Source organism: Vipera berus (assembly GCF_964194415.1).
Source record: "Vipera berus genome assembly, chromosome: 12".
NCBI lineage: Eukaryota > Metazoa > Chordata > Lepidosauria > Squamata > Viperidae > Vipera > Vipera berus.
The window spans coordinates 16,584,822-16,599,396 of record NC_138215.1 but is presented as its reverse complement, the minus strand read 5'-3'; the positions used below and the strand labels follow the sequence as shown (position 1 = coordinate 16,599,396).

The window sequence follows — 14,575 nt, the reverse complement described above, 5'->3', positions numbered from 1 at the left end:
AAAACAATCTCATGAAAAGTCTTTGGCGGGATTGGAAAGTGGAACGATGTTCTCCGTGACCCTGTATAGAGAGGATTTACGTTTCCAGGTCAAAACCAGACAACCACACTAATATTTACTGGTTGAGGAAGCAGTTGGTCCCTTGGAAGGTACCCTTTGGAATCTGTATCCACTTCTTGATGAAAAGCAATAAGGGTGTTAATTGATAGTGTAGCAGACTCTCTGCTGGACATCAGAACCTAAACAAGTTTTCTAAGCAATTATTGGTGCCTGGAAACCAGGCAAGGAGCCCAAAACCTTAACATAGCATTCTTCCAGGAACATAGCAGTAAAATATAATCCGTTTGCTGGGTGTCCATGAACATCAACAGGTAGGAAACACGTCTGCCACTATCACTTTATTTTCCATTCTTTTGTTCTTTAATAAGCTGGGGGGGGGGGTTATTTGTTCATAAAGTTGTTTTTGTACAGCCATAGAATAGTATTGTACTTATGAAATATTACACAAATTGCACTTCAAATATGACGGCCTTGTTTCAGAAAAAAGTAACAAAATAACATTAACAAGGGTGTGTGTGTGTGTGTGTGTGTGTGTGTGTGTGTGTGTGTGTGTGTGTGTGGAAAGAAATCCTTTCAGATGCGAAATAACAAGTGTGCTGGCTGACCAAGTTAACTGCACATCACCCAGCTCCGTGAGCAAAATAAAGCATTTATAGAATTCTTCTCTCACAGGTAAAATTTATAGAATATGACACAGGACAGTATATCCTTTTACAATACATAAGTCTGCTTTTAAAATGTACACTCAGTATACTTATAAATTACTTTTAAAAATTTCCGTTAAAAATAATTATATGCAGCCAATGTCCTTCCTAGTGGGGAGTACATTCACTTAATATCGTGGGTGGGAACAGAGGTGGTCCACAAAACTCTACAGGCTGTTCTGGGGTGGAGATGCTAAGAAAAGACGGAGCGATCCTGGAAGACAGCAAGCACAGAGAAATCCAGGCAGGAATTTCTTGCTGCCTGAAATTCAGAAGAAGTTCAAACAAAAGTCTCTCTTGGATATCGGGCCCTGCCCTTCAGTGCTCCAGGACCAATTCCAAGGACAGAGCTTTTACCGCTGGAAGAAAAGGGGGGAAATTAGTCCCCAGGATTGTAGGCGAAGCTTGGAATTTCTCAGCACAAAAATCAATTGACATCTGGGGGGGGGGGGAGGGGAGAATCTGAAAAAAAAGGCAGGAAAAGGTCTTGGTGCACAGGGTTGGGGGAAGAGTAAGGCTTGCATGGTAAAAGTGATATATGTGTCGAGGAGTGTGTGTGTGTGAGAGAGAGAGGGGGGGAGGTGCTTTTTGGTAAAGAGGCAGCTTTAGGATCCATTCACTTAACCATATCCTGCTTACCGAGTTCCTTTTCTAGTTTATAAGAGCTCCTTGGAGTTACACAATCCCCTGTGTAGAATTTATGAGAAAAACCAACTTGCAGGTATTACAGCTTCTCAATCTCAGGACGTTTTGGCTGGGGAATTCTGGGAATTGAAAGTCCAGACATCTTAAAACTTCCTGAGGTTGAGAAACACTGAACTAGAGGCTAAAGCTACTGGGTGCATCACTGCGGGTTGCAAGAAAAAATAAGACAAAGTTAATCTTCACCAGGTTTGTAAAAGCATCTTCGTGATGCTTCCGGAATGGAGACGCCTGAATGAAGGGTTAGGTGAATTGTTTTTACAAAAGAGGTTGGTGTAAAAAATGAACATTTAAACCTCAATGGCCAAGAGCAAAAAAAAAAAAAGGAATCCAACAACAGGTTTGAAGGAGAAAGCTGTTGCTTTTGTGAAGCAGGAAAAACACAAAAGGGATTTTTCGGTGAACAGCTGGATGAACATAGCAAACACCATCTTCAGTCATTGAAAGAACTGTTTGAAATCTCTAATAAGGCCTCTTTATAGTAACACGAAAGGTTATAAATATGGGGATTTCTCGTGAGTGCTACACTGCCATTAAGTCAGAGTGCCGATTCTGACTTATTCAAGTTGGATGTTTAAAACAACTTTTGACGTGTGAAAAGTCAGTCTGTCTATACCCTTACTAGGTCAAGAGCTCCAGCTTTGTATGGTGCCAGATTAAAACTTACGTCAGTTGTCAGATGCAACTGCGATTCAGCCACAGGCTGCAGCAGACTTACAAGGCTCCAAGATAAATGTGTAACTTCCTTCCAATTTTAGGGTGGGGAATGGCGCTTTTAAAACATTAACAGCTGCAACACTCGGTCGATCAAACCTCTTAGATGGGAAATGAGAAATATATTAGGATCAGCTTGTCGTTCAAAGGATAAAGGTGTGCGTGGTTTGTAAAGAGGATCAACTATCTCAGGTTCCTGCAGTTAATCACAACACGCTGTCCTTTTCAACAAATGTAAAAATAAAATAAAATAATGACGGGTATTTCAGCACGGGTGGTCTCTGCAATCTAACTTTTCTGTTAACAAAAACAAATCAGCGATGGGCTGAACTGAAAAATGGGGCTTCCCAAAGACCTTTAAACAGACCACTCTGTTGTCCTCAAGGAGGGGCTCTTGTTGTATAGTTGCAACATAGCCATTTTTTTCACAACATACAGGTGGAATGATCTAATGTCATACCGGTGCAAAACATGGCGACTGTTTATTGTTCCACTCTGAGAAGATCCTGGAATTACTTCTAGTAACTCATGCCTCCTCCTCCTCCTCCTCCTCTTCTGGCTTAAATGTCCCACATTAATAAAGTCCCACATTGTGGAAAAAGAAAATAAACATAAAAAGTTATATTTACATTGAACTTCAGTAACCATAATACTAACAAAGAGTTTCAAGTAGTCTCTCTTTAAAAAAAAATTGCGCCTTGTTTTAATACTGATGTATAGCAAAGAAAGCGATGTTAAATCGTGTGTTAAACTGGTTGACTTCAACAGCAGCCTTTCCTTTGCTTGCATTTTGCTTAAGTAGCGTTTTCTCAGCCTGTCAAGAAACGTAAGAGCCTGCTCAGCTACCAGCATGGAACTGGGCCGGAGACACAATCAGAAAAGTAAACGGTTCTGTTCCCTAATACTTTCTTTTAGTCTTAAAAAGAGTCTGATTTTCTGCCCCAAGGGACAGGACCTACGTTGCGATTATGGCTACTGGAAATTCGGCACAGATATTTGGCTTTGACCGACCTGGAATCAAACTGGCATTGGTTATTCTGACACCATCAACCAAGAAGTTTAAACCAAGAAAACTAGATAGATAAATAACTCTTTGTTCTCAACGGAGCTAAGAAGTGCTTGAGTGAAAATGAGCATTTTCCACCACATCTGACAATGCCATGGAGTGCATTATAAACAGCCCTGAACAAAGAGCTCGGTGTCCTTCTAGGAAGTTCATTGCTTCTCAATCCCAGTGCAAAAACCTAACCCCAAAGTCAAGAGCTTTGACCAGTGGTGGGATTCAAATAGGTGAACGACCGGTTCTCTGTGTGGATGCCGCTTCCGGAAGTCCATCCTGGGCAAAAAAAAATATTAGCTACCGGTTCTGCCGAAGTGGTGCGAACCGGCTGAATCCCACCACTGGCTTTGACCCTCAAGATCAAGAACACCTCTCTAGAACTCCGGCTGCCCTCCAGATGTTCTCAGCTGGCTGCCACACATTCCCTGGCCCATTAAATAGCGGGCCCACCAAACCTGGTTCGCCCGCCATCATTCCCTCAGCCCGGCTGATTTCACTGCAAACTCCCAGCCTGACTCGCGGAGAAATGACGGAGTTCCGAAGGCTAAAGTCAGCTAAGGCCACAGCTGAACTTTCTCCTCCGCTCATTCTAGACGGCAGAGGGAGGCTCCCCACTTCTCCACTGGCAATGCAACGCTAGGATTCCAAGCAACAGATAGGGAGGAGATGCTGACTTGGGGGGACAGCAGCAGTCTTACAACGGAGTGGCAGCAGAGGGCACTGAAGTGGAGGAGATGCTTCTGCTCTGCTGTCGCAGCCAACTCATACCATGAACTCGTTATTTCCTAGTAGCACCAGTTGCTGAGGGCTCACGTAATCAGCAGCATCGGGGTGACGCTTCCGGCCTGTCCCTGCAGACCCCTCTGGGCGCTCTTTGGCTTTCGGGGAGGAGACCTTCACATTCTTCAGCTTCTGCTTGCCTTTCTCCGGATTGAATGTCCCTCTGGTGGTGAACTGTGGCCTGTCATCCGGGGCCTTGGCGTGTCCTGGCGATCTCTCCGATCTCTCCAGGGCACCAGCGTCCCCAGAGGGGGCTGCTCGATAGAAAGGCGATTTGGAGTAGATTTGGAATCGTTTCCTCGTCACGTGAGGGAGGCAGGATGAGGAGGAAGAAGGCGACAGGGATGGAGAAGGAAGCGAGGAATCCATTGAGTCCAAAGAGTCCTGCTGCTTGCGCAGTTGCCTTCGAGACCTAGAGGTACCGGTCGGGTCTGCCTTGATGGATCTTGCCGAGTTGAAGGTTACACTTCTGCCTGGTAGCGGGGAAGAGATGCAAAGGTGGCTTAAGAGGCAGCAATAGGAAGGCGCTGACAAAGAGGCAACATTCCCTGGGAAAGTCCAAAGAAGCTCTCCTGATTCCCATCCATGGAATCAGACTGCCTGGAGGGGACATTTCCCACAAGGGTTTTCAGAATATTAGCTTGCCCTCTTCGGTTTGTTTGTATCTGATCAAACAAGTGTAACGTTTTAACTGATTTACTCTTAAACCTCTACTACCAAATAGTTTACTGAATAGTTAACTTCATGTACTTATGACGGTTCCTTTACGACGCCTTCTCCGACAAATTTGTATCTACCTGATTTGTCCGAAATGGCTCCTTCGGAATCAAAATTCAAGTTTTCAGAACTGTCGGCAGTCCCAATCGAAGCTTCAGACTCTAACGTTTCATCATCAGAGGCTCTAGGCTCCAGTGCCAGCATCTCAAAAGTTAGTTCTTCCCTGCGGGGATAAAACAGAAAATAAATGGAAAGAACTGGATAGAGGAGAGAAGAAAAAAAAACAGCAGCAGAAGCTAGGAAATAAAGGACTATTAAGCTCATGAGGGGTCCTTGGTCCTCTCTGAGCTTGGTTGTTTTCGTGCAGACATTTCTTTACCCAAACTAGGTAACATCATCAGCGCTAGTCTACACCTTACCTAGCCTGGGACATGAAACGTCGGCAAGAAAACAACCAAGCTCAGAGATTAATTTAATTTAATTTAATAATTTGATTTGTATACCGCCCTTCTCCCAAAGGACTCAGGGCGGTGAACAGGGCAATACACAATAAAAATAGAATACAAAAATTAAAAAGCCATTAAACATTATGCCCATAAAATTAATACATATTAAAATTAAAACTAGTTATAAAAACCCAACCCCATCCCGTCAGACCAGGCCAGCTTGTTCGAAAAAGAATGTTTTGAGATTGCGCCAGAAGGAGCGAAGGTCGGGGGCCATCCGGAGCTCAACCGGTAAGCGGTTCCAAAGGTCTGGCGCGCCCACAGAGAACGCTCTCCCCCTGGGGGTCACCAATCGGCATTCTTTGATCGGCGGCACCCTGAGGAGGCCCTCTCTGTGGGAGCGCACTGGACGGAGGGAAGTTGACGCCGGCCGCAGGTGTTGCCGTAGGTAATCCGCACCCATGCCATGAAGGGCTTTGTAAGTCATAACTAACACCAAGGACCCTACAGTCTTCCTCCTCCTCCTCCTCTCCGCAAACTCTAGTCCTGATGATGTTGCCTAGTTTGGGACGTGAGACGTCTGCAAAAAAACCACCAAGCTCAGAGAGCACCAAAGACCCCTCGTCTCAACCCTGAGCTACAAACACCCTCCTTTATTAAGGTTGTGTCCACAATATTCAATCGGCACCCCGACTTGACACATACGGGTTAAGTATTTCCTGAATTATAGCAGATGGACACCCCCACCTCACTGGCCCAGCTACTTAGGCTGCCTTGCTTCAGTTTCATTGGTCCAACTACTCAAGACTCACTTCTCTTTCTGCAGGCTCTCTATTTGCTCGGCCAGCACCTTCTCTTCGTGTTGCATGGCTACTTGCTGCTGTTCGGTGACCTCCATCTCCATGGCCTCCTCGCTGCTCAGGGCCTCTTCGGGAGCATCCCCCATAGAGGGCAACCGGACTCCTGCTGGTGACGTAGGGCTTGGATAGTTGCCTCGGCGTAGACGCCCTTTGCCCTATGCACAAATTAAGGCTAATGAGGAAGGTGCCTTTCCACCAGCTTTGAAATTAGAAAAACACACCCCCAGTATATGTATGAGACAACCAGCAAACAAACAATTTCTTCAGATGCCTAGCAGGTAGGATGGAAAGCAAGTATAAATTCAAGGACACAGGGACTATTTGTGAAGGTCCTCAAAAATATTTTTGATCTATAAGCCAGAGGTTATTTCTATGGATTTACTTATAACAGAATATTTCAGGTTGCCGGCACCAAAAAGTGGTGGAAGGAAGGAAACTGGATTAAAGTATTCTAAAAAAAACAAACAAACCACCCTCGTTTATACCATCTTTTAGATTACTCCTTTCGAGGACGTTGGAAATGCTGAAATGTGCTGAATAGTATTTTAATTAAAGAATCCCTCTAGGCAGGGAAAAAAATGGGAACAAAGAAAGCCATCAACAAAATATAGATAATCCTGCTGCTTATATTTTCCAATGAAATTCTGTGAATAAACTAGCAGAAGTGGATCACTGTGAATATGAGAAGGAGAATTTATTTCTCTGGACCCAGAGCCAAGAAATATATAAACGCTCTTTGGGTTCATCCAGCTTCTCAAAAGCCAATGATTCGCACATCTGTCCTGGGGTATATTGCGTAAAAAAAAATAATCAAAACTTTTAACCACTTCATACTTTCAGCAGCATCATGTTATGTAAATCAGGGGTTTCCAACCTTGGCAAATTTATGACCGGTGGACTTCAATTCCCAGAATTCCTCAGACAGCATGGAACTCCTCAGACTTCCAACTTCCTCTGGGAGCTGAAGTCCACAAGTTGTAAAGTTGCCAAGGTTGGAGACCCCTGATGTAAATGACTCCAGGAATTGTTAAATCAATTTTGAGGTTTCCCTTTCTGGCTAAATAATATATTTTGGGATTGAAGTTTTTTCCCCCCTCTTTTTAAATCACAGCCAAAGTCATATTCAGATTTTCCCCTTAGAACTTGAGGTGCTGATTAGATATTAGCAAAGTTGCTTTAATGTTAATATTAGGCAGGGCTCCTATGCTGTCCGACTCTAAAAAGGAATCTTTCTTCTATGCTTGGTTTGGAAAATTCGAGCAAAGGCAGTGCTGGAAGATGACGTGTTTGTTTGCTGAAAATTGGAAAGGTTAGAAACGGGGGGGGGGGGGGGAGAATATATATTGAATTCCTGTTGTGCTTCAAGAGATTGTCTGTGGTCTTAATATATGAAATTGGTCTAGGCCAGAGGAAAGAATGAAGATACAGATAAAAGAATTGAGGAAAATAAAAGAGGATACAGAAATGAGCTCAACAGAAGAATTCAAGTGAACGCGTTCATGCCAAATTTCCATTAGCTTTTCAGTTTGTATAAGACTCTGCCTCACTCTCTGCTTTACTTTAGTGGGGGGGGGGAAACAATACAGCAAAGACTCTCCTCTGAAGACATTTTCTGTGCCAAATATTAACAGAAATCCATATTAAAAACTGATTCTCTTCCGTATTGATGGTTACTTGTCTACCTCCTAATCTGTCTAGGTGAAAATGGCCTGGCGGGCATTCCCTTGTGATGCCTTTTGTCATCGCGAGAAGTGGAGGGCAGCCAGAGTTGGAAATAAACACGCACGCACATACCACACACACACACACACACACACACACACACACACACACACAGCGTTATGAAATATGGGTCGTGGCCATGGAGCATGCAGAAGCACTGGGATGGATGGAAAGTTATGGCGTTAAAGGTCAGCGTGTTGCAATTCGGATACATACCGGGATCGAACTGCGGGTTATGCTCATAAATCTAACGGCAATTAGTACAGGCTTCTGGATCGGAGAGGACAGGAAAAGGAAAGGAAAGATGCAGGTTAGAGAGCACACGCCATCAGCTGACTCTGGGAGTGGCTGGGCATGGCGGGGGAAGCTGGCGCCTGGCTGCAGCTGCTGGAAAGCGCAAAGGAGCGACAAGCCATTCTGTGCTGCAAGAGGGGTGGAGAAGCATTGGCTGCAGGGATAGATGGAGTCCCCAAGAGAGGGTGCCCACTAGGCCCCCCACAGCCTCAGCCAGCTTTCAGCAATGCTCCCCTTGACTTCCTGTCATGAGGTCAACCAAGCCCCAATCTCCATGGACAGGAGGAACGGCCCAAGACCGTTTCTGAGCGGAGCAACTGCCTTTCACGTCAGCCGCCTAGCTAAGAAGCATGCAAACTCTTCTGCGCCAGATAAAATTGACGAGCGGGAGAGGAAGTGGTTGATTACAAAGAGCTCGACGGAGGTCAGAGTGCCGTCTGCACACCATGCTGTCGCCCCAGCGTCTCCCACTGGCATGTGCGTGTGGAAGACAGGAGAACGGAAGCCTTTTCTTAAAGCAGTCTCAGGGACTAATCATGGAGAAAAGCCCATTGCATACAAGCTAGGGTGGTCTGAGTTCACCAAAGATATTTGGGAAATTTAAAAAAAAAAAAGCTCTCAAGAACCATGAGTTACCTGTTCAAAATAACAACAGAGTGATACCTGTACCTTTGAAGACTCAGATATTAGTGCTTAAGCCACACTTTTTAACTTCTGCGTTAGACTAAATCACAAATTAAAGAACTCGAGATGTGCGGGGAGTTAGAAAGACGGGAAGGAAAGGTTACAGGGAAGAGAAAAGAGAAGAGAAGAGAAGAGAAGAGAAGAGAAGAGAAGAGAAGGGAAGGGAAGGGAAGGGAAGGGAAGGGAAGGGAAGGGAAGGGAAGGGAAGGGAAGAGAAGAGAAGAGAAGAGAAGAGAAGAGAAGAGAAGAGAAGAGAAGAGAAGAGAGAGAGAGACAGCTGTCTTTCAGTTATTATCCACACCCAAGTCAGTTAAATCTCACAGAGAGATTCACAGTTCCAGAATAATCGAGGCTGTTAAACTAGGATGGTATCAGGAGAGACAAACGCAGCAGATCTTCGTCCCAGTATTTCCCTGAACAATTAATGTGAGATAGAAAATGGGGAAGATCAGAGGACGGAGTCTCCACTGCTTTGTGATCTGGCACTTGGCCAGCCTGTCATTCGGCCAGCCGGTCGGTCAGTCCTGCTGCTTACCATGGACCTGCGGATCAAGGATAGCCGGCTCTTTGCTTTGTTCTCTGCAAACTCAAGGCTGCTGATATCCTTCAGACGGGCCCGGTATTTGTTCATCTGTTCTATAACAATCAACTCTATGCAACTGAAAGAGAAAAATCGTCAAGAGGGAAAGTTGTGGCTTGAGGATCAGAATCTAAGCGATGAAGAGCATTTGGAAGATGTAGCTGGGGCAGAGTGTGGCAGCGTGGGTAGTTTTAAGCCCCCCCCCAAATGGCTCCTGTGGCACCACCGTTCCGCGAGCTGCACTGTTTACCAGTGTGCTTCCGGGTGCAATTCAAAGTGTTGGGGGTCACCTTTAAAGCCTTTCACGGGCATGGGTCCAGGTTACTTGAGGGACCGTCTCACCCCACTGGGACTGGCCTGTCCCACTCGTGTCGGCAAAGGAGGCATGCTTGTGGGACCCATCAGCCCAATTATTCTGACTGGCAGGATCCAGGAGGAAGGCCTTCTCTGCTGTGGCTCCTGCCCTCTGGAACATCTTTCCCCCACATGTGAGGTTGGCCCCAACCCTCCTATCCTTTTGTAAGGGTCCAAAGACTTGGCTGTGCCCATCAGCTTGGGGCCACAGTGGGGGAGCAGCGCAATGGAGGTGGTTGTTTGAGTAATAACAGATCCCACCTGCCTCCCCCCCCCCGTCCCCACCCTCCCCACGTGTCTTTGGTTTTAAGGTTTGATGTTAACATTTTATATTTTAACTTAGATGTAACCGTAAGCTGCCCAGAGTTACCCTGTGGTAAGATGGGCGGCAAATCAATAAACATTGCTGTATACAACCCAGACATGAAGACAAAGATCTTTCTTTCTTGAATCAATCTGTGCATGCAGCTTTTTCTTCTGGAATTTTCATTTTTGTGAAATGTTCCTCCCCAAACTACGTGAGTGACCTCAGTGGAGTTGAACCGGTCACGGCAGGCAGCAAGTCTTTTTTTAAATAAATAAATAAATAAATTACCTGATGGTTTTACTGACTTCCTGAGCGCTCTGCAGAGGGTCAGTGGTGTCTGGACAACGGAGGATACAGGGAGCAAACACAATGGCCAGAGCATTAGCTGACATCCGATTAGAGTCTTCTTGTAGAGCTATCCTAAACAGCATCAAAACAGAACGGCAATGAAACTTTAACGACAGACGCTTGTGGCAACCTTCACTTGTTGCGAGGTGGGACAAACCCCTAGAGTGGAACCTAAGAATTGACATAGGGGTCAAAGAAAAGAAACAGGGTGGACATCAACAGGCAGAGTGAGGCAATGGCCGATGCTGGGGATAATAATAGTAATAGTAGTAATAGTAATAACAACAACAACAACAAAGTTGGAAGGGACCTTGGAGGTCTTCTAGTCGAACCCCCTGCTCAGTCTCTTCTTAAAAACTTCCAGTGTTGGAGCATTCACTACTTCTGGAGGCAAGGAGTTCCAGTGATTAATTGTTCTAACTGTCAGGAAATTTCTCCTTAGTTCCGGGTTGCTTCTCTCCTTGATTGGTTTCCATCCGTTGCTTCTTGCCCTGCCTTCTGGTGCTTTGGAGAATAGCTTGACTCCCTCTTCTTTGGGGCAGCCCCTGAGATACTAAAAGAGTGCTATCATGTCGCCCCTAGTCCTTCTCTTCATTAAACTAGACATCCCCAATCCAGCAACCCTTCCTGATATGTTTTAGCCTTCAGTCCCCTGATCATCTTTGCTGTTCTTCTCTGTACTCTTTCTAGAGTCTCAACATGAAGCAACGATGTCAGGTTTTTAGCTGTTCCTTCTGTCCTTCCCAGTCATTCTTTTCTCTTGGATGGTAGATCTCTGTGTGGCCCACATTCTGTCCCATATTTCCAAAATTAGTCCAAACCACAGTGCCAGTCTCCAGCCTTATGTTTCTCAACCTTGGAAGAGGTGTCGACTTCGACTCCTAGAATTTCCCAGCCACACCCACATTAAAACAACACGCCAACATAACAAACAAGGAAAGATCCGCCCTCCAACTTGATCAGGGGGTTAAAAAGGCCTTTGGGTTTGATATGTATGCCTCGAGAAAAGCGTTTTTTCACCCAGAAGAATGACTGACTTTCCTGGGGGATTATAATAAGCATGACTGAAAGGAACGTGAAGATAGGCAGCGCTTAGCTTTCCAAAGCTCTCTGCAAATAAGCCTGTCTCGGCACACAACTCTGAAAACAGAACCGCCTTTCAAGATTGCAGGTCTCACCAAAAGCTGAACGTGGGGATATATCTGCCGATAAAACTGACATTCACAAGGAAATCTCTTTATAACCTTATCCTGGCTATTGATACCTGACAAGGTGAAAGATCAGACGTTCCAAGGTATTAAGATGGGTTCGGGAAAGCTGATCAATGACCGAGTAGACCCCGCGGATGGCCTCTTTCCTCTCCTGCAAACCTGCAGAAAAACAAATGTCATTCACAAATGAAGGCGACAATGTTGCAGGATCTAATCTGGGTCGGTCACTGGAGCCAGAGGTTTAAACCTCTGTTCCCGGTGACCGACCCAGATTGCACCCTGCAACATTTCATTCAATTCGTCAGGACTGTGGCCTGCTCTGTCTCAGGAATGAGTATTTTTTACATCAAGTGAAGCTTGTAAAATATGATATACACATCTAAACACATGTATCTTGCAAGTCCACTACTGCTCAGGATTTAATGAATACTCTGGAAAGGGAACCTCTGAGCTATGAGCCAGATGCTCAAAATACCTTTGCAATGCAAGTGGTGTTCTTAAAGAAGAATGCACTAGGAAATCCTACTGCAACTCAAGGGGCAGAAGATCATTTCCATGTAACTGAGGGGTTTGAAATATTTAGGTGAAAAATCAGGATATAATGTCTGAAATGCAGAGAAAGAGGGCAGAGTATAGAAGTGGAATTATTGGTCTGATTTGGGATCTCATCAAGGGGATACATTGCATCACAGTGAGATACCTCAGGCCACCGTCTGAAGCGGATCCCTAGAAAAAGTATCATCACTTTTTAGGTTTCATTGTGGTAAAGAATTTTCCCAGGTATTTTGTGTAGAAATATTCTCAAGGATAAGGAAAATCACAATTTTCCAAGCAGAAACAGAACTTGCTTTTCCTCTTAGCTTCGGTTTTAACATCCCCCAAAGTCCTGCTTCCTACTAGATGTGACAACTCCTTACCCATGGCTCGCAAGAATTCTTCATAGAGTTCAAAGGTCATGAGAGGATTAGGCAAATCCCTCAGCCATTGCTTGAACACACTGGCAATGACATGGATGTTGTAGTCATCAAGATTCACTCTTTCGATATCTGGTTAGCGGAAAGAATGAAAGCAAGGAAATTGAAAGCAAAGGAGAAACAGCAAAAGGATGCTTCAGCATGCAATCTGACACATTGGTACCAACGTAAGAATTAAGTCATGGCCAAGGTATAGGATCATGGTGGCTTGTGTGGTTAGGATGCTGGCTTGACAAGCAGAAGGCCTGCATTCGAAATCGGAGCGCTACCATGGTGGTGGTGGGGGGGGTGACCTCACGTCCTTCGCTCCAGCTCCTGTCAGGGACTTGAAAGGAGCCCCCAACAGAGCATATCCAGGGCCATGGTGATGTCACTGGCTAATCCTTTCAACTCAGAAGTACCTTGTTGTCTCCAACACAAAGTGTAATGAGATGCAATGGCCTAAGTGGAATTTTCCTCCTATGGGATTTTCCCATGTATTTTACCAGGAAAGATAGATAGGGCAGGCTAGAAAAGTTAGTGCCCTCCTAACCATACCCAAGCACTCCACGTTTGTTGGCGATGTCCATTTTGCTCTCCGAGTTCATGGTGATATAATACTAACCCCTAGGTTCCTTAACAAATAGTATAACTGACTGAAAAGGACAAAGTCAAAATTTCTGAATTTAAGATATAGATTTATCCCAGCTGTCCTACCTAAGGGAGAACTAGTCCATCATTTTAATCACTACACCAAACCGACTCTCAAACACAAACCATACATGAAGCAAAGCTACAGATTAGCTTTAGCCTAACAGAATTAACCATAGGTACTGCATGAGTCCTGCTTCAGCACTGTCTAAACCCCAAGCTAAATCAAACTGAATACTGTCATCACCCAAATACTAAACTTTCTGGCCATCGTCTGCCTAAAGTTCTAGCATGTCTAAAATAAACTGTGCCAGGCCAAATGCCTGGTCATTTTGAGGGACCTGTGTGACCCAAATACCAGGGGGAAAAGCACAATAAGTCTCCTCACCTGTGTCAAGGCCCTGCCGTAATTCTTTGATCTTATTTGTTGATCCAGATTTCCGGTAAATGCCCTCTGTATACAAAGCATGCATTTCTATGTAGCTGGTGAGCTTCTCAAACACATTCGGCACAATTCGTTCTTCGCTGGTCAGGCGAGAGAGTTCAACTCCAAATTGCCGTGAGGAAAGTTCTGGGTCATACTATAGGGATAGGGACAATGCAATCAGTGTTGCAAGCACATCACAGCCACACTGAGCAAGTTCCAGCAATATTTGCACGAGTCTAAAGCTGCTAAGTTCCAAGGATCAGAACAGCCCCGCTTTAAAAATGCAAGCTAGGCAAAACATAAAGTAAGTATTAGAGCAATGGAAACATCTCAGGATGCTTCCCCAATCCTTGCTGTCTTTGCTTAGCCCTACACAGGCTTAGCATTTGAGTCATAATGTCAATTCAGAGCAAAGTGGCAGCAGAAAACAAGCTTTTAACTCTGCCATCTCCCCAGAGTTTTCTGACTGCCTTGCTTCTGTTTTACAGAATGTGCCGCAGTAGAAATATGAATTAAGAAATCAGCAGCTAGACCGGTGTTTCTCAACCTTGAGAACTTTTAAGATGTATGGACTTCAGCTCCCAGAATTCCCCCGTATGTGTGGCATGCAGAAATGAGAGAAAACATGGTACCTTTTTGGAGCATTTTGTTGTGGTCCTCTGGCAGCACTTTCGGTGGCAAGCGTATTTACATACTGGAATTAAGAAAAATGTATTTAGTGTTACACATAACGAAATGCAGTGAAATGTTATTGCGTTATAACTTTACAAGAAAACTCTCAACTGGATTTTGCTGCATAATTAGACTGTGGAATGTAGCAGGCTACATGTTTTTCCTCTATACAAATTTGGCACTTCCTATAATACAGCCTTCTTTGGATTTCTTAGTTATAATTAAAAATTAAAACTACCGTACAATACTTACTATTGCCCTTTCTCTACTTGGTAAAGCATTTGAACAAAAGCTAAAGGAGCTAATGTAAGAAAGAATAGGAAGAGTGC

The 14,575-nt window shown here is 44.7% G+C and overlaps 1 protein-coding gene across 1 annotated transcript in view; it reads right to left on the bottom strand.

The window, feature by feature from the left end:
- Window positions 1-385: 385 nt before the first annotated feature.
- MYO9A (myosin IXA) overlaps window positions 386-14,575 on the bottom strand; it is a 91,383-nt gene continuing 77,193 nt past the window's right edge. The window contains exons 37-45 of the mRNA XM_081337532.1: window positions 14,207-14,268; window positions 13,536-13,728; window positions 12,461-12,589; window positions 11,597-11,702; window positions 10,273-10,404; window positions 9,279-9,402; window positions 5,996-6,198; window positions 4,818-4,960; window positions 386-4,493 (exon numbers count right to left, since the gene is read on the bottom strand). Of these exons, the coding sequence (XP_081193658.1) occupies window positions 4,003-4,493; window positions 4,818-4,960; window positions 5,996-6,198; window positions 9,279-9,402; window positions 10,273-10,404; window positions 11,597-11,702; window positions 12,461-12,589; window positions 13,536-13,728; window positions 14,207-14,268 (1,583 nt within the window). The 3' untranslated portion in view covers window positions 386-4,002. The remainder of the gene's footprint in view (window positions 4,494-4,817; window positions 4,961-5,995; window positions 6,199-9,278; window positions 9,403-10,272; window positions 10,405-11,596; window positions 11,703-12,460; window positions 12,590-13,535; window positions 13,729-14,206; window positions 14,269-14,575) is intronic.